The following is a 19,439-nucleotide window of genomic DNA, read 5'->3' as shown; positions in this document are numbered from 1 at the left end:
ATTTGGTCTCAATCGCTATAACCGTCTCAGAAAAAAATGCGTGTGACGGACAAACTGGCAGACAGACAAAGAGACAGTTTATCAAGGACAAACACAACGTTCACCAAGCCATAAAGAATATGGTAAGGGCTATTAGAGTCCTCTATAATGAATCGCAGATGGAGGAAAAGAATAGTACGTGAAAGAGAGGGTGATCCTCTAAATACTCAGCAGGCGCCTAAAAGAAAAAAGGCGGACAGGAAATTCTGAAAACCAGCACTAATAGCTCTGAAGAAGGAAAGCGTACAGCAAATGTAGAAAAGTCGACCAGCATTGTGAAGCCCAAGATGAACGGAAACGATGGATGGACTAAGGTTACTCGCAAAAAAAAACGAAAGGAAAAGCAATAGTGCGATTGTTATCTCCTGTAAGGGCAATCTGTCCTACGCGGAGATACTCAAAAAGGTCAAAGCAAATCCCGACCTAAAAGATCTGAGCGGAAATATGAACAGAATCCGAAGAACCCTGAAAGAGAATCTCATGTTCGAGCTGAAAAGATCCAGCGTAGGCAAAACTGATGACTCTTTCGCACTCAAGTCAAAAACTCACTTGGAGAGAATGCCGCAGTGCGTGCCCAAAAACATGAGGTCTACATACAATGTAAGGATCTCGATGAAGTGACTTCGAAAGGAGAAATTTGTACTGCTCTGAAGGATCAATTCAAGTTGAAAGGTCTTACCAAGGAGTCTGTTGTGAGCTTACGAAAAGCCCATGGCGGTACAGTACCAGTAAAGGCAGCGCAGATGTTGTTGGCGCCCGGAAAGGTTCGGATTGGATGGGTTGTCTGCTATTTAAGAGAATAAACTTCACTAAAGAGGTGCTTTAAATGCCTCATGTTTGCGCACTTCGCGAAGACATGCACCAGCAGCATTGATCGATTCGTTCGGCACTGTCTGAATCCGAGGAAATGCTTGATAATCTTGTTTTCGACGCAAGGGGACGAAGTCTAAAGGTGATTGCTGGCGATTTCAACGCTTGGGACCTAGAGTGGGGTAGCAAAGAATCAAATACCTAAGGGTGCAGCCTATTAGAAGCTTTGGCTAATGAAGGTGCTGTAAACACCTTTCAGAAAGGGAGTCAGGCTCGGATGTAGACCTGACTTTTGTCAGCCCTGCGCTGGCACGTGGTATGTCCTGCTCAGAGGGCGGTAGGAAGAGTCGATCAGGGGCAGATTGCGCCTGTAAGGCAGCCCGCGAAAACGTTAAGCTCGCTATCCAGCGAAGCAAGAGAAAATGCTTTAAGGAGCTTTGCTCAAAAGCGGACGTAAACCCTTGGGGGAGTGCCTAGAGAATCGTGATGAGACGATTCAGAGGCCGTTCATCTCCGCAGATCACTTGTTCTATCCTTTTACTGAAAATCATCCAGGGGTTATTCGTACTTGAAGAGGAGAGCACCGCCACATTTGGTGCTCTGCTAAGTGTAAATTGATCTGCTTTGAAGACGCAACACCGCCTCGACCACGCAATGCACGCAGCGCTCTCATCAGACGCACCACGATCTCTGCATAGAACACAATTCGTTTTTCGTTGCAGGTATTCGTTTGATAGTCTACTTAGCCGCATCTGCAGCATGTTACCCTCCTGTCAGGTCTCCGTTGGTTGGAGCCGCTTAAATTGGTATCTTATGTATTATCCAGTCAATTTGACTCTAAGCTTAGTTAAAAAGGTTCCTCACATATTGCTCTGCAACTTCCACCACCACGAGTTTTTTTCCTCGAAAGTTCACAGAGATGATACCAATCTGAGAATTGGTTACCTTGGTAGCCTTTTCTATTTCGTTCTTTTCTGTGACACAGTCAAGATCTCGGATTTTCAGAGAGCACGTAGGTTCTAGGCTAGAAACCAAAGCTTTCTCTCCCAGCAGGTCCTTGACTGCTTCACAGAACGTATTTTTGTCTGTTGTCCTCGGACCTAATTCGATTATTCGGGTTTGATCCTACAACGGATTTCGTTCCTCCGTCGGCTTAATAAGCATAGCTGGCGGTCTAGTACTTCTTCGTCTCCTCACCTTATCTTTTGGTGCTACACCTTTCATTTTCGCCTTAATTTTAGGCAGAACCTTTTCTGACCTCCTTCTTCGCTTTCTTCTTTTGAGTCCTGGAGAGTACCTGAATGATGCCCCCTCCTTTCGCTCTGCAACAGGCAGTTTGCGATCCTTTGGCTCTTGTGGTGTTCTCAGCGGGGGCATGGCTGCTCTGCTGTTCGCGCATCTTCTGTTGGTCTCCTTGTCTGCTTGTAGTACGAAATATGATTCAGAAGCTTCTCCAGTCTCATCAAGCCGTTTTTCACGTCTTTGGTGACATTTTTCTGGAAGAACGTCGCAGACCGTCGCGCACTTCTTGATAACACTTTCCTTGAGAAACTTTCTCGACCTTAGCACGCAGGTATAATGCCAGCTGAGGTTAGAACTAGTTGCTCGGGCACCTCGGAGAGGAGATGGAAGTGGTGGGACTTAAGTGTTATCGCCATCCATTTACGTAATCCTCAACAATCGTAAGAATTGCACACACTCTTTCTGGATTGGATTACTGAACTTCGTAACATATTGACAGAGCCTCTTTTTTTCCCTCCCCATCCATATCAATGAAAACTATTTTGCTTTCAATTTCGTTCTGTTCCACTAGCTCTTGCGATACATTTGCCTCCCACGAGGTAATTGGCACGATTGAACGGTCACTGCAGTACAAGCAGTATCCCTAGCTGCCTTCTTGGATATAGAGGGAGCATCCAACAACGTTAGCACCAACGCTATCAAGAAATCCTTGAACAGTATTGGATTGGAGAAGTATCTTACGCATTGGACTAAGAACCAGGATAATCCAGTCCGATCTGGGAGGCAACCACTTAACCAGAACTGTGAACAGAGACACGCCCCAGGGTGCTACTATTTCTCCGGTGCTCTGGTTAATAGTGACGGACGAAATATTACGAATATTAGACAGCAGCGGAGTGAAGGTGGTGGCGTATGACGACGGCTTGGTGATAGTAATGTCAGGGATATTTCCGTCCATTATGAGCAACATCACGGAAGGAGCGTTGCGAAAGGTGTGTCTGTGGGCCCCAAGATGCGGACTCGACATAGACCCAACCAAAACAGAACTGATGATATTCACCACCAAGACAAGAGTATCTGAATTCCACCTACCACCGCTGAATGAACAAAGATCGGTTCTTTCCTCCGATCTGGGTATCGTGGATTCAAAACTAAATTGGAGATTGAACATAGAACTGAGGGTTAAGAAGGTCTGTATAGCCTTCTATGCCTACAGGAAAACCTTCGCAAAGAAATGGAGTCTCTGCCCGAGGATGGTTCTCTGGATGCTCGCTGCTGTGGTGCGTCCAATCCAGACGTACGGCTCTATTGTATGGTGGCAAGCATTGAGCAAAAAGTACAATAGAACGAAGTTTAATAGGGGAAGCTGGGAAGCGAAGCCCTACGGCTACAGTAACATCCTAGACGAAGTGCCTCGGGTAATCTGGGCACTCCCACGGACTATGCTACACGCAAGTTGAACTTCACGAGAAAATTTGCCATTGACTTTCCAACCAGGGCAGAGTGGAAGACTGGCGGCATGTTACAAGGTTATGACACAGTATCCAAGGTTATGACACAGCCAAGCGACTATTAAGGCCTTGGACTCAGCGACGATATCCTCCAGGCTAGTGGGGCAGTGCAGAGATGCGCGTCTGGGCGGCACGCTCTGGGTTTCCGGGCATAGGAACATATAGGGGAATGAGCGAGCTGACGGATTGGCCAGGTGGAACTCTGCTCTTGGCAGCTCTTCCGCTGGTATAGTTGGTGTCTCGCTGGCGATTGTTAAGAGCGGATATTACTCACACCCTTAGATGGCGAAGGCTTACCACCTATGCTAAGTCAAAGAGGATTTGGCCCGCTTATAACATAGCCCGATCACGGGAGCTCCTGTGCCAGACGCGTGCAAATGCATTCAAAATTACGGCGGTTTGCACGGGGCACAGGTTCATAGGGGACCATGCCACCAGGCTCAGCATACCCTACAATTCACATTGCTGAAGCTGCGGAGAAGGGGGGGAGGAGGAAGTTCTCAGGCATTTCCTCTGCGATTGCCCACCCGTAGCTAGAGTCAGACTACGGGGACACTGGGTAAACCATTCTCAGAAAGACTTCTAGCATGGTTGGAGAGCTACTTTCCTTTGGTGAACGTTACGGGCTAGCTCTGAAGATCTGAGCCGGCTAGACTCTACCTTGCTGCTGTCAAACAGCAGTCACGGTCGTAGGAGTTTTTGGGTTCAGCACCACAGTGCTAATTGGGCTTCTCGGAACGGCCACTAATACCCACCTACCTATCACTTACTTTTTTTGAGATTATGAGCTAAGGTTCATTAGCAGCGGTAAATAAAAGTCTTGAATAAATCGTTTATCCCACTTTACTATGCATATATGTATATCTTTAAGGTCACTGTGCTAATCGATAATTGATTTACCTCCGTGGATTGCTACTATAAATATAAGTGCAACATTTTTTCTAGCTTTGGAACATTCGTTAATTCAGATCTCCTTGAAACAATCAGGACAGAAAAATCTCCCTTCCTCGCATTTTTCCTATATTCATGCAACTCTCATCCTTAGTCGATACCTTCTTAAAGTCCTGGAATAAAAACATTCTCCAAAAGCAATTAAGACAGAACAAAGCATTCCAACTGCCAACATTTGCATAGCATATCGGCACGCAGTTAAGCCCACGGAAACAAAACCAGCTGAGTTACTCTCACATCGAGGTTTGGGAGGGAACCAGCGGGTAGCCTCCCGTCTGATAAGGCCAACCTCACGTTGCCACCGTAATCTGCGTCAAAAAGGGACAAAGGCGTTTATGAGAATGAGAATGACACAACTTCATACCTTTGCCGAAATAGTTCCTTGTAGGGAAAATCCTTGCGCATTGGAATGGACATTGGAGGCAGCTGAAATGGTTCTAACTCTTTCAGACCACACTTTTCTGGTTCACTGTAGGTGTCACTGATTATTTGGTAAGCCGCTTGTGATTCCACTTGGTACGCAAAAAGTTGCTTCCTCATTCGTTTGATACCGATTTCAGGACGCATGAACACTGCATCTCCTTTTGGACTTATCTTCTTCTCAAAGAGGAATTTGGTAACAGGATCCGTTGTTTCCTATAATGTATTTTCCAGGAAATGAGTAATCATTCCTTCATTTAAGCATCTACCACCTTACCTTGAAGTAAATCTTATTGTAGACAGTATCCTGCACACCAAGCTCAAGCGGAGACAGAGCTAGTTCATATAAGGACTTAATGGTTTCACTGGGGCTCTGCAACAGTGCAACAATATTCGCGGAAAAGGATGTGAACAGAAAGAGAGCTGTAACGAATGTTGTGAAGACCAAAATCCTCCCTGATCGGGAGACAACATCCACGTAAAAGCCTTGTTGGCACATTGCACCCCAAGCGAAATCCACACAATCCATGAAATTCATATTAACCGGGGTCGTCGCATACGAAACCAGAACTTTCAGAGCAATTATTGTTGTTACCAGAAAAAGAAGGATCGCAAACCAAACTTCCCCCGTGAATGGGAGAGCGAAAATGTTCGTAACAGCCGACAATGGTGGTTGCCTAAACATTATACAAGCACGAACTCGAATTGTATCCGCTGCAAAATCAACAATTGGGATTCGATCTAGTCTCATGAATATTGCAACATTCCCGAAGTCTACTTCGTTACGCTGCAACTTCCCTACCATCCCATCAAAACTGCCATTCGGACGCCTCCAGCCAAAGTTGTCTGCTTGCTGCATGTCGAAATTGAAGTTCAAATCCTCCCGCAAATTTCGTGATATTGGAAAGTTAGCCTTCGCCATCGTGTCAATATGTCGCATCCTCTGATCATCCAGGGTTGTAAATACATCGGGGAAGGCTATAACAATGATGCTTCGAAGATAGATCCCTTCCAGATCCTTGCGGTTTGGTATGATCTCACCGTGGAAAGCGTGGGATTTATTGTCAATGCGGAGAGGAGTATCCGAAGCAGCTTTGTAGAAGTATTTTAGCTGGAATGAGCCCTCATTCAGATAGATGACTAGCACTTGACTGCAAGGAGGTATAAAAACTCGGTTAAGACGTTCAGTTGCACTTTCGAAAGATGTTCCTTGTATTATCCAATAGTAAGCCTCAGAGAAGTAGTTATTGGTTTCGGCCCGCCGCAGGACGTGGTCTGATTTTGGGCATGCTAGGTTTAGAAAGACGCCCATATTGTGCTGGTGGGGAGCGATAGAAAATTCATTTTCTAAATTTTTCTTGAAAACTGCAATCATAAATCCTTGAGTCATTAATTTTTCGATCGTCCCGTAAATTTGAAAGCCTGAAATATAATGAATCCTTTATCATAGTTGGCAATTTCAATGTCTTAAGATGAATTGAATTGAAATTACGAGGCTGGGATCGATGATCAATAATCTAATGGAGTACGTTTTTTTTTGGGAATAGGGTAGGTGAATGCGTTTACGCACAGAGTATTGGACTCCCGCAACAACACGCTGGCGGACTACCAACTAAACATCTCTCTGTCATCAGAGAACTAGCCTGGAACCGTTTGACACATTACTTCGGGCTAGCCCTCCCGCTCTTCCCGCTTTGGGAGCTTTCAAGTCAGGGAATTCCTTTCACCAACGGGAGGGGAGAGGAGGAAGGGAGTTGTTAGTTCAGGGAACCCCTTACCGTCCGACCCCTCTGCCGGTCGAGTTCAATCTTCTTCGTAGTAAGAAGAGCCCGAGCATAATGCGCAATACGATTCCAGCTGCCAGCGCTCTTCAGCATCTCTCTGACAATGTTGTCTGGAGAGAGCTCCCCTGTGTCTGCATAAAGCTGCTGGCGGAGGCCGTCCCACCTCTCGCAAGAGAAAAAGGTGTGTTCAGCGTCATCCGCCACTCTACGAGTACGTTAACCAACGCAATAATGTACACCACGCGATTAAAGATCAGGTACGTTCTGTCAGGGCAACATACTTCAATACCAAGGAGGACGTGAAAGCACGGGCAGAAGGAACAGTGCCAATAAGCCAACAAAAAGCGATGGTTGCCGTAGCAACCCAAACCACGTAGAAGACATCTCTTCCCAAAAAGCTCTTTGCCAAAGAACTCTTCCAAAGTGAAAAGGATATCTCGGAAATTCGGAACAAACGATTAAGAGACCCAAATGGAGAAGTGCTATCTCCCCAATGAACAGCAAAAAGGAAAAAAAGAGAAACAGATGCCGGCGCAACCTAGGAACGACGGAAAATCGGAAAAGGATGTGAACAAGAAGAGAGCTGTAACGAATGTTGTGAAGACCAAAATCATCTAGGCATGAGGAAAAGGCCACTAACAGCGCCGAAGACGCTTGGACTAAGGTAGGACCTAAGAAGAAGCTGCAAAAAGAGCCAGGCCGGACGTGCAGATAATAACAAAAACCAGCGAGTTGACGTACGCGGAAATCTTACGCAAGGTTAAAGTAGATGCATTTTTGACGGATCTGAATGCAAATGTCACGCGAATAAGACGAATACAGAAAGGCGAATTGTTGTTCGAACTTAAAACTAGCGACGACGGAGGCGAAGACCTCCGGAAGAAAATTGAAGTATCGCTAGGTGAGGCTGCGGCGGTCAAAATGAGTAAAGATTGGGTGGTCATCGAATGCAAGGATTTGGATGAAGTCACCACAAAATCTGAGATCTGTGAGGCCTTGCAAACCCAATTGGGATTACAATCAGTGAGCGAGTCTAATGTGCTACAACTTAGAAAAGCGTACGGTGACACGCAGATAGCGTCGATAAGTCTTCCCATTGAAGCAGCAAAAAAAAGCGATTGCAGTGGGCAAGGTACGTATTGGATGGGTGGTCTGTCGGTTACGGGAACAGAGTCCAGTGCATAAATGCTATAAGTGCTGGCAGGCTGGTCATATAGCGAAAGCTTGCACTAGCTCGCAAGACAGATCAAATCTGTGCCGCAAATGTGGAGAACAAGGCCATTTGGCAAAGGACTGCAACGGAATGCCCAAGTGCGTATTCTGCGTGGAAGCAAAAAATAGTGACAGCGCCCACATTACAGGAAGCAGTAAATGCCCAGTGTTCAGATAGGCGTTCATAAATATGGCCAAATGAAGTTTATGTAACTCAATCTGAATCACTGTCGAGCGGCCCAAGACCTACTTTCCCAAAGCGTATTCGAGAACAACGACGACGTTGCGATTGTATCTGAACAATACGAAAATCTGCATAGCGGAGTATGGATAGCAGACAAAAACAGTAAGACGGCGATATGGAGCTGCGGATGCCAAGCTATAGTAGATACGAAAAAACATCCAGAGGACGGGTTCACCCGTGCCAAGATTGGAGGGATATACATCTATAGCTGTTACGCAGCACCGAGCCTCAAATTAGAGGAATTCACGTCATTGCTGGAGAAACTATCCTTCAATGCAAGTCGCTACAATCCCAAAATAATAGCCGGCGACTTCAACGCATGGGCAGAAGAATGGGGTAGCAGAGAAACCAACGCAAGAGGACGAATATTGCTGGAGACATTCTCGCGCTTGAACGTGGTACTTGCCAACTATGGGGGAGCCAACACATTCCGGAGGGGAGAATTGCAATCGGTGGTAGACCTCACCTTCGTCAGTGATACTCTAATCAGAGACTTGCAGTGGCGTGTCAGCGAGGAGTACACACACAGCGATCATCAGGCTATCATCTTTCAAACCTCGCAAAGGAATAATTTGAAGCCATTAAAACGAATAACGATGAGCTGAGTAACTAAGAAATTCGACACAGAAATGTTCAGAGAGGTACTTCTGGAAGATACGTTGCTATTAGGAAGCGCACAAAACAAAGCTTCACAGGTCGTGGAAAAATTGCAGCGGGCATGCGATGCCGCTATGTCTCGACGTAGCACTTTCCGAAGACGAAATCCTAATTTTTGGTGGAATTCCGAAATTGAGGAATGCCGGAAAAAGTGCCCCAAAGCTAGGAGACGCTCCCAGCGCAGAAGAAACCGACCTGAGTTCGAGAAGCTACACGTGCAATATAAAAATGCGAGGAAAAAATTGCAAGTACCTATCGCAAAAAGCAAATCCGAACATTTCAAGCGGATGTGTACTGAAGCTGACTCTGACCCATAGGGTGACGCGTATAGGTCGGTGATGTCATCACTAAAAGGCGAGCGTTCCCCACCGATAACTTGCCCAGAGTTGTTGCAGAATATAGTGAACACTCTATTCCCAGTGGATGTGAACGGTACAAGTCTGCCTGCAGTACATTTAAATCCCGACGAAGTTCCGATAGTGGTAAATGAGGAGGTTTTCGACGTAGCAAAAAGATTGACTGAAAAAAAGACTCCAGGACCGGATGGAATCCCTAAAATTGCCCTGAAAGTAGCCGCCAGGACAGCGCCAGGTATGTTTGCCCAAGTATTCACAGCATGCCTTAGGGAAGGAGAATTCCCCGAGCAATGGAAGGTACAAAAGCTAATACTTATTCCGAAGGCAGGTAAACCATTGGGTGACTCTTCTCATATATGCCGATATGCCTGGTCAATACCATTGGCAAACTATTTGAACGAGTAATATATAACAGACTGCTCGCTGTTGCGGCAAAGGAAGGAGGCTTTTCCGACAAACAATTCGGATTTCGTAAGAGGAAATCAACTGTCGACGCAATCAGCATGCTGACTGGCTTGGCTCAGGCTGCAATAGAAGAAGGAAAATGCTGTGCAGTAATAACCTTCGACGTAAAAAATGCGTTCAATAGTGCAAAATGGAAAAAAATCATCGAGGCACTCGACAGGCCCGAAGTACATTGTACGCATTGTGGTCGAGTTTCTCTTTGGGAGAAGACTTTACTGCGACTCGGACGATGGGCTAAAAATATTCCCGACAACTTGCGGAGTGCCACAGGGTTCTGTCCTGGGTCCCTTGCTGTGGTTAGTTATGTACGATGCAGTGTTGACGCTACGCCTACCGGACAACGTGACAACTATTGGCTTCGCCGATGATATCGGAATAACAGTGGTTGCAAAGCACCAAAACGAGATCGAGATCTATGCAAATGAAGCGATATGGGAGATTAATTCTTGGTTGAGAAATTCTGGCCTTTCACTTGCCACACATAAAACAGAAGTAGTTCTCATTAGCAAGAGAAGAAAGAACACAACTGTGAAAATCAAAATTGGCGAAAAAACAATTTACTCCCAACCATCGCTCAAATATTTGGGAGTAATTATTGACAGAAGACTCAACTTCAAAAGACACATTGAGTACGCCGCAACTAAAGCGTCTTACATCGCTACAACGATCTCGAGGATACTACCGAACATTGGTGGGCCAAGACAAAGTCGACGTCTCCTGCTCTCCAGGGTAGTCAGCTCCGTGCTACTCTACGCAGCTCCAGTTTGGGCAACTGCTCTGAATAACAAAGTGAACTGCCGAAAAGTGGGAATGGCGTATCGGCTAAGTGCACTCCGGGTATGCACAACATCAGGAGAAGCAGCATATGTACTAGCAGGGATGCTCCCCATAGACATCTTGGCGAAGGAAAGTCGGCGACTCTACGACAAAACGTATGCGGCTGGAGAGTCTAGCGCATTTCGACGGCAGCTGGCACGGTGGAAATCCATCGAACAGTGGCAAAAGCGATGGGACGAGTTCCAAACTGGTCGTTGGACATACCCCATCATTCCGGATATTCGGAGATGGTTTGAGCGAAACCATGGGGAATTGAGCTACGATTTAACACAATTCTTAAGTGTACATGGAGGTTATCTTGCTTATTTACATCGATTTGGTCACGACGAATCACCATGCTGCCCAAGATGTGGTAACGTGGCTGAGAATGCGGAGCATGTCATATTTGATTGCCCCAAGTTATTCGCGCACCGAACAAGAATGGAAGCGGTCGCAGAAAGGCGTTTAACACCCGAAAACATTGTGGAGTTTATGCTGGAGTCAACGGATGCCTGGAACCAGGTGGTAAGGGAACTGCAAGCTATTCACCAACAGCTTAGGCAGGAAGAACTACGACGAAAACAAGGAAGGGAGAGAACCATAATGAGCCACAATTAAAAGCTGATTCAGCCCCGCGACACAATACTTGATAGGAGTTCCGTGGGGAGAGTAGAATGAGAAGGAGGTGGTTTTAGTGAGTATAAGTCTCACATAACTGCGTGGCAGGAGCCAGCAGTAGGTTTTGAACCTTTCCACCTTCCAACGCCGAAAAAAAAAGACAGACAGACAGACAGTAAACCGATTTGTGTTTACACAAAACCTAAAAAAAAAAATTTCTCACCGTTTTCCTCCTCAGCACACGTCGCGTAAGTGATTGCATTCACATTTCTGGTCCGGAAATAGTCGACTAGAATCGAGTCCTTGTCCTTCAATACGTAGCAATCGCACCTAGTCCAGAAAATAAGGAATAAGATAAAACTCAGAATGCTCCACATTTCCACAAGTAAACACAAGCAAATGAGTATCTTTCTTTACTCCGGAATCCAGAGCGTCTGCAGTTCTATTTATTTGTTTTCCTTTTCAAGATAGTTTGCTTTATGCTATATAATTGGGACAATTGGATTGGAAGCATTCCAACTTCAAATCAAAATTGCACAATTGTCTCAATCAGTGAATTATGGCGTGTCTAGTAATTGGGGTATAATAACTATTGGCTTCCTGACTCCAATTTTAATGGAGGACGTTTCATATTCGCAATTTAATAGCAACAAACCTCACCCTCCCTCTTTTATGGGCTAGAATCGAAGGAAAGGAAGGACTTGAAATCAAACGCATTAAATAATTACCAAAATATCTTCATTCAAATCTATTATCTTCCATAACTAAATAATTAAGCTCTATAAGTCGAGTACATTGATGACCATAACAATTAGTATTTATAATAAATTATCAAAAATATTGCAACAATTTAAATTAAAACTTTCATGTGTCCTTACGTGCAGAATAACTACGAATAGCATTCAATATTATCTGTTTCGAAAAATACAAAGAGAAACTAGGACCAGACGAAAATATTATTCCATTGACGCGTCACAGGACCGCCTAAATTTTTAGATTATTCTTAGTTCTATGTCTATGAGAACATTTTGCATTGATCACAGCATGGGTTATCAGTCGTACCGCATCCACTGTGGAGGAAAAGAAAAGATTGATTATTAATAAAATGTGAAGTGAAAAAAGGACGTTTTCGAAGCAAAACTATTAAGAATATTATTCAATTATTTAATTTTCAAATCGAGCTTCGTGTCCAAAGATGTAGTCACTTACGTAAACGCGCATCTTCTTACAAAATGATTGGCAGCTGTTGTTAATGTTACCTCCCTTAAATCCATACCATCATATTTCCAAACAACCAACCAATTTGGTCTGATCCAGCATTTACTTTTCCCAACCAGACTTACTGGCTCAATCAAAATCCATTAAGCACAGTAAAAACAAAAAGTGGACCGGGCTTGACAAAATCCTAACCACTACCTCCAAAAAAGCTTTACGACCACTAGTTCCTTCCTGTCCTCTTAAATTAATCATTGCCTGCTGAATATCCACTTCCCTACGAGCTGAAAGGTTGTTCAAATGACTCCTATCCTAAATCTTTACCACACCTGCAACAAATCTTTAGTGTTCAGAGCACTCCTGTCTTTATACCAATCCCGCTCTCTTCTCGTTCTTCGCAACGAGCATTCCAAATCGCGCTCCTAACCACATTCCCATCAAGAACCCCCAATATATTCGTAGTATTCGTATACCAGGAAACTATCACTCAAGCAAATTCGTCTATCCAGGCGTTACCATCATCACCAACTTAACGAGCATCACAATTGTTTTTCACTCTTCATATTCCCGTATTTATGGAACAAATCTTTCCCTTGGCACCCTGCACGGAAGAAGGGAACAAGTTGTTCCCGAAACACCGGTATATGTAGAATAAAAACTAATTGCCTAGCGACGGAAAAGGTGCTTCATTTACTTTCGCCAGTAGCACTCAAAATGCACATAAATGCACCGTAGCATTCACGAAAGAAAAAGGCTTTCCCACTCTGCAGCTAGAGATCTCTCTGAGTTTCTGCCTCTAGTTAGAGCTGGGCAATAGCAAAGGAAGTGTCTGAGGGTATACCCTGTTTTCCATAGCTTCGGCAATGGGAATTGTAGGGCCGGCGAGTCTGGCGGCATGGTCTCCTATAGGCTAGTGCCCCGAGAAAACCGTCGTAATCCTGTATACATTCGGCCGCGTCTGGCGCAAGAGCTCTCGTTTGTTAAAAGCGGACCAAATTCTCTTTGACTTGGCACAGGTGGTGGTGCGGCTATTAAGTACTGCGAGTAGATTCCACCCTTAACAGTCGCCAGCGGGACACAGACTGTTGTCGCTGAAGGACTGTCAAGAGCAGCCCACTCTTTCCCCTCTTCTTTTTTTTTTCTTTAGCCTTTGCCCCGTTCACAACTGGGGTCGGATCTTCCTGATCGGTTTCCCCATTTGGTTCTATCAAATGCCTGATCTGGATGCAGTCGTGAGGCTTTTAAAACCCCACTGTTTCGGCCTGCTTTTTGGTCGCTTACCATCGACTTTGATGCTCAGACCAATCTTGGCAAGTGAATTTCCGTAAGCGCGGATTACGGGACCATACCATCGAAGACACCTGTAGCGTTACCACGATCGGTGCAATCCCATATCGATTGCGGATATCCTCATTTCGGATGTGATCAAAACGTGTCAAGCCATTAGTCCAGCACAACATGTTCGTCTCCATTACCGCAAGTCGCCGTTCGCCACACTCATAATCATAGAGAGCGACTGAACAGACGACATTGCGGTAAATTTTAGAATTGAGACGTTCATTGATACGTCCATCACAAAGAACACCAGTTGTGGAAGTTCAAGTGTTATGAGGAGCACTATCCGTCGAAATCGGCGACTATGTGAACCACATCCACGACCTCCATAACAGCATCCACTGTGGATCTCCCTGTTCTGAAGCCGAATTTCCTTGGGGATAGTTAGTTTAGTTAACTGGAGGGAGCCGCAGCTCCGAGCACTCAGGCCATTATTAGGCCCATTGTACTATCCCCGTAAGTTGCCTATTCAATGGCTTCCCGCCTACGGTGTTCGCAGGCTTTAGCGAATCTGAGAACATTCTCAAGAGGCAGAGAATGTACAGATTCTTCATTGAAGAAAACCTTGCCAAGGTGTCTTCGTCTGAGATCTGAGGATGCTGGGCAGCTGCATAAAAAGTGTAGGGCTGTCTCCTCCTCCTCCTCACATGGGCTGCACACAGCCGAAACCACTACCCCAATCTTTTCCATATGGTAGTTTAAGGGGCAGTGTCCCGTCAAAAGCTCTACTAGGGTTTTCATGTCTCACTTCTTAAGGGACAACAAAAATGCCGCTCTAGTGGCCCTAGGCTCCTTCACAAGGATTTTCGCTTGCCGGCAAGAGTCCAAATTTCTCCACTCGGTTGCGTGAATCCTTGCAATTTCACCCTTCAGAGTAGACTTGACAGTAGGTGGTCGGATTCCAAGAGCTGGTTCTGGCCCCACCATTGTGGATCCAGACCCTCGGCGAGCCAGTCTATCAGTCTCCTCATTACCGGCGATGTTAGAGTACCCCGGCACCCACATCAGGAATGTTTCGTTCAGTCGGCCAAGTTTCAGCAGCACCTGATGACAACTCCACACTAACTGGCTTGATATGTTGTTGCCATTTAGTGCTGATAATGCCGCCCGACTGTCGGAACAGATTCGAATGGTGCGACCCATCCATTTTTGTCGCAGACATTCTTTTGCTGCCAATGAAATGGCATATATCTCCGCCTGGAATATGGTCGTCATTTTTCCGAGGGGTCGGGCCAGTTCTATAATCGGATTCTCCGAGAACCCACCTGTACCCGATCCATCCTCCGTGACTGACCCATCGGTGAAGATTATTAGGTCTGTAATCTGAAAAGGCTAATAGCCACTTGCCGACCATTCTTCTCTTTCGGTGATTATGACAGTGTATGTCTTTTCAAAGACGAATCTGGAAACCATATGATCGGTCGGCATCAGGGCTACTCGATGTTTTTCAAGGAATTTCCAGATAGGCGCATGCCCGTTGGATTGGCCGCCTTTCCACGCCCCAATGGTATCGAGCCTATATGCGTCGTTGGCCGCTTTCCGTTTCACCTCCAAGTCAATGGGGGGTAAATTTAGGATAGCTTCAAGTGCCGCAGTCGGCGTAGTACTCATTGCTCCAGTAATACTTAGGCAACCAAGTCTCTGAATCTGCGTTAGCAGCTTCCTGCTGTTAGCAAAGTTCAGTTTTGGCCACCAGACGATGCATGCATACATCAAAATGGGTTTTATTATGGATGTATACATCCAGTATATCCGTTTAGGTGAAAGTCCCCAGGTCTTACCTATCGCATTCCTACAGCACGAGAGCAATCTGCAGGATTTCTGATATTGTTCCTGGATATGATGCTGCCACGTTAACTTGGAGTCGAAATGTACTCCTAAGTACTTGACTGTTTGTGCCAGCTGGATTTCCGCCCCTGCTAAGGTGGGTAGCATATAGCTGCCCCACCTGACGTTCCTAGTGAACATAACTAGTCCAGTCTTCCTAGCGTTCACCGTGAGTCCATTGCGGCGGCACCAGCTGTGGATTACATACAGAGTTGCATTCAAGCGGTCACATACTGTGTCCGCAAACTTGCCGGTAATTATTACGGCTAGGTCGTCCGCAATTGCTTGCGCGAAGACTTTTTTGTCCTCCAGGAGCGACAGCAGGGTATCCATCACCAAGAGCCATAACAGTGGAGAGAAAACCCCTCCCTGTGGGCAGCCCCTGAGACATCCTGCTTCAATAGACTTCTGGCCGACCGATATGTGGATTTTTCTAGACTTTAGCATGTGAAGGATCCAACTGATTAGCAGCGGTTCGATTCCATGCTGTCTTGCCGCATCACAAATTGCCGCAAATGAGGCATAATTGAAGGCACCTTCGATGTCCATGAATGCGCCTAAGGCTTTTTTTTTTCGGACATCGCCTTTTCAATTTTTGCCGTAAGTTCATGGAGTGCTGTCTCCGTGGATTTGCCTTTCTGGTAGGCGTGTTGCCTATGGTGAAGTGGCCACTTATGAACCGATCTACTAGTCTTTCTAGTCATTTTAGCAGAAAGGACGTTAGGCTGATCGGTCGAAAGCTTTTTGCGTCTGTGTAGGTGGGTTTTCCTAGTTTGGGAATGAACAACACCTTCACATCCCGCCATTTAATTGGAATATAAGCGTGTGCTAGGCATGCACGATATATATTCCGAATGTGTAGACCCAGGGCATCCATTCCTTCTATTACTAGCGCAGGGATGATGCCATCCGGACCTGCAGACTTGTATCTATGGAACGAGTTAAATGCCCTTTTCACTCGCTCCAGTGATACTACTTTGCATGCCAGATTCCAGTCTCTCGGTTGAGAACTGTATGCACCTGTTGGCCCCGAGATTAGATTTTGGATGCTGCTTGGGAAGCGTACTTCAAGCAAATGATTTGCCGTTTCTTCATCGCTTTCTGTGTACTTCCCATTCTGTAAACGTAAATAACCCAGTTTCTGGCTACGTTCTTTGACCAGAATCCGCTTCAGCTTTAAGGTTGCCTCAAGAGAGTTAGTCTCTTCGCAAAAGCGTCTCCAAGATGATCGTTTAGCCGATCTTATGCTCTTCTTTAGAGCCTTCTGTGCCTCTTTATAGCGATTCCAGCTAGTGTTTGATTCACCCTTCAGAGCACGATTAAGGAGCATCCTTGTCGTTCTCCTCTCTTTTGCCAAATCCGAGTTCCACCATGGTGTTTTACCATTCTTTGGCATCTTGAGTGGACAGCTTTCTTCGAAAGCTTCTTTCATGCTAGTTGTGATCATCTGGGTTGTCTTCTCAATTCCAGCAAAGGATTTAATGCGCTTCCCAGGGATTGTAACTCGGGCGCTCAATTATATTTTATATGTCACCCAACCTGCCTTCCGCGGATTCCAAAATGGAGTGGGTGGAGGTGGATCGATGCCCATTACGAAATCAATGCGTCTGTGATCTGAGAGTGTGATATCGTTTGATGCTCGCCACTCTCCGATCAGAGTCGCGATGTCAGGAGATGCCACCGTGATGTCGATGACCTCTCGCCTGACCACGTTGAAGAAAGTGGGTTCATTACCCACATTTAGGATCTGCAAATCGGTTCCTACTAGATACTCCAGTAGTCTCGATCCTCTTGCATTGATGTTCGAACTTCCCCAGCATATGTGGTGAGCGTTGACATCACATCCTGCTATTACCCTACTTTTGGCATATTGGATAGCTCTGATGAATGTTCCACTGGGAACGTCTTCTGCGTCGTAGGGGAAGTATGCAGAGCACCATAGTATCTCCTTATCTCCCTGTTGACTTTTTATGGTTAGCTTAGCCGATGTGGTGTCGCCATCACATAGGTCGTTAACCAGGTTAGCCTGGAAGTCTTTGGAGACTACCATGCAGGTGCGGGGTCGATCGCTTCCATTGGCATACAATAGGTCAGCATGTTGGAAGTTTAGGCCCTTGACTGCCCCACCAACAACCCACGGTTCTTGTATGAGGTATATAAATGTCTTGCAGCTATTGATCCGACGACTGATAAGTGCAGTCGCCGCTTTACAATGCTGCAAATTTACTTGGGAAATGTGGCACCTCATCTACGTTTCAGATGTAGATGCCGGGGGCTGCGTGTCTCCTTCAAAGGTTTTAGGAGCCGACACTAGTAACGTGACGGTCCCCAGCCCATAGTAGAGTGGGGATAAGTCACCGCCAGCGCGGATCGCTTCAGCAAGTCTACTCCTGATGAGCTCCTCGAGCACTTTCCCGGTGGTCAAGCATGTACAGCGGTCGGTATCCAGCCCCGGGTCTCCTTTTCCCTTGCTGATCAGCACCAGCCTGGCCACCTTCCAGCGACGAGGAAAAATACCCACCTTCAAGCAAGCATTGAACGCCCCAAGCAGCAAATCTGGCCGTTGGCGGAACACCAGGCAAAAATTCCGACACAAAAGTGTTGACAGGATTGCTTCCTTCACTGCCTCGGCGCCCAAACGTTGGCGTGGATAACAACGAGCCGGGTTCTCGCCATCATTTCCAGAATCCGTTTCCCTCTGCAGTCTGGCTCAGGCATGCCCCATTCAAGGGCTCTAGGATTTACTAAGACTTACTATAGGCGCTCCTCAAATAGACTCAGTTTCATCAGAATACTTCCATATTCCGCTCCCGCCTAGGTAGGAACCAAGAATCACTCGTCTTGCTTATTTCGCAGACCTGCTATTCAGCAAAACTTGAACGAAAGCAATTATACTTACAACAAAGTAACACACGCTCCGCATAACAGTTCAGAACAGTAAAAGCAACTGTAGGCACAAAATTCGCAAACAACTAAATTACAATTCCGACATTCCCAGTTGATCAGGGCCGCCTTCTTGCAGCACTTGGACTCGACACGATCCACTGGAAACCCCGACGGCTGCAAAATTCATAATTTTACTATCTTCCACATATCCCCGTATGCATGCGCCTTTAATTACCTTTTCATCCCCTTCAAACGCGATCGTCCCGTTGCCAACCAATCTGATTTTCTGGATAACATAGAAACTCCGCATCAGATTCACGTTGGCGTTGTTGTTGTGGAAATTATTTGCTCCCCGGAACAGCAGGTTCATGGTTTTATCTGAAAATTATAGAAGCACTTCCAGTTAGTATAATTCAAAACACAGTTGCAGTTTTCCCTGGCCTTACCATGGATTTCGCGAAGTTTTTCCTCGTCCCGGGCAGCAATCAATTGTTGATTTATGTAATACTTGGACTGTGGCACGAATGAGGCTTCCTCGGAGCGCATTCTCTTGCGGCCAACGGACTCCATTCTAATCGGAATAGGTCGACAGGAGGATTCAGAAAGCCCAGCAGTTGGTAATTGATCCGAATTAAATTTTACGCTTACGGTAACCAAGCCCAAATCGCGGGAAAACTTTTCACAACGACTGTCATATACGCCGTAGGTCAGCAGACGTAAACAAAACAAGTGGTGAGTTCAGCTGACAATACAAAGGCATGAGTTGCAGGATTCTGGTATTCCCTTGTGCGTAGTTGCATTGCTACTGGGGAGGAAGTAGTCCGGAATCAGCTTCGACCGTTGACGGTTAGTATTTGGCGCGTAATATTGTCTAAGAAACGACTGTTCAATATTCAGTGGAAAGTGAAAGTGTTTATTTTCTTTAATCCTAATTGATTTACTGCAAACCTCCAAACTGTGAAAAAAGGATAATTAACGCGTTCTGGCAAAAACTAAAAACTCATCCCTTCATTTTCCTTCTCCACAAACGAGTGAGTAATAGAATCATTAT

General features: G+C 45.8%; 2 protein-coding genes across 2 annotated transcripts; both read right to left on the bottom strand.

Moving 5' to 3' along the window:
* Positions 1-4,548: 4,548 nt before the first annotated feature.
* LOC119648899 (glutamate receptor ionotropic, delta-1-like) lies at positions 4,549-11,531 on the bottom strand. The gene is made up of 4 exons (XM_038050803.1): positions 11,349-11,531; positions 5,251-6,395; positions 4,918-5,189; positions 4,549-4,861 (listed from the first exon to the last, which is right to left on the bottom strand). The coding sequence occupies exons 1-4, from the start codon at positions 11,500-11,502 to the stop codon at positions 4,627-4,629; spliced, it is 1,806 nt and encodes a 601-aa protein (XP_037906731.1). The 5' UTR covers positions 11,503-11,531; the 3' UTR covers positions 4,549-4,626.
* A 315-nt stretch (positions 11,532-11,846) lies between these two features.
* LOC119648370 lies at positions 11,847-19,114 on the bottom strand. Its single transcript, XM_038050097.1, has 4 exons — positions 18,835-19,114; positions 18,624-18,766; positions 18,402-18,562; positions 11,847-12,195 (listed from the first exon to the last, which is right to left on the bottom strand). The coding sequence occupies exons 1-4, from the start codon at positions 18,956-18,958 to the stop codon at positions 12,141-12,143; spliced, it is 483 nt and encodes a 160-aa protein (XP_037906025.1). The 5' UTR covers positions 18,959-19,114; the 3' UTR covers positions 11,847-12,140.
* Positions 19,115-19,439: the final 325 nt, after the last annotated feature.

Source organism: Hermetia illucens, chromosome 2 (genome assembly GCF_905115235.1).
Source record: "Hermetia illucens chromosome 2, iHerIll2.2.curated.20191125, whole genome shotgun sequence".
NCBI lineage: Eukaryota > Metazoa > Arthropoda > Insecta > Diptera > Stratiomyidae > Hermetia > Hermetia illucens.
Note: the sequence above shows the minus strand (reverse complement) of the source record. Positions and strands in the feature narration are given on the sequence as shown.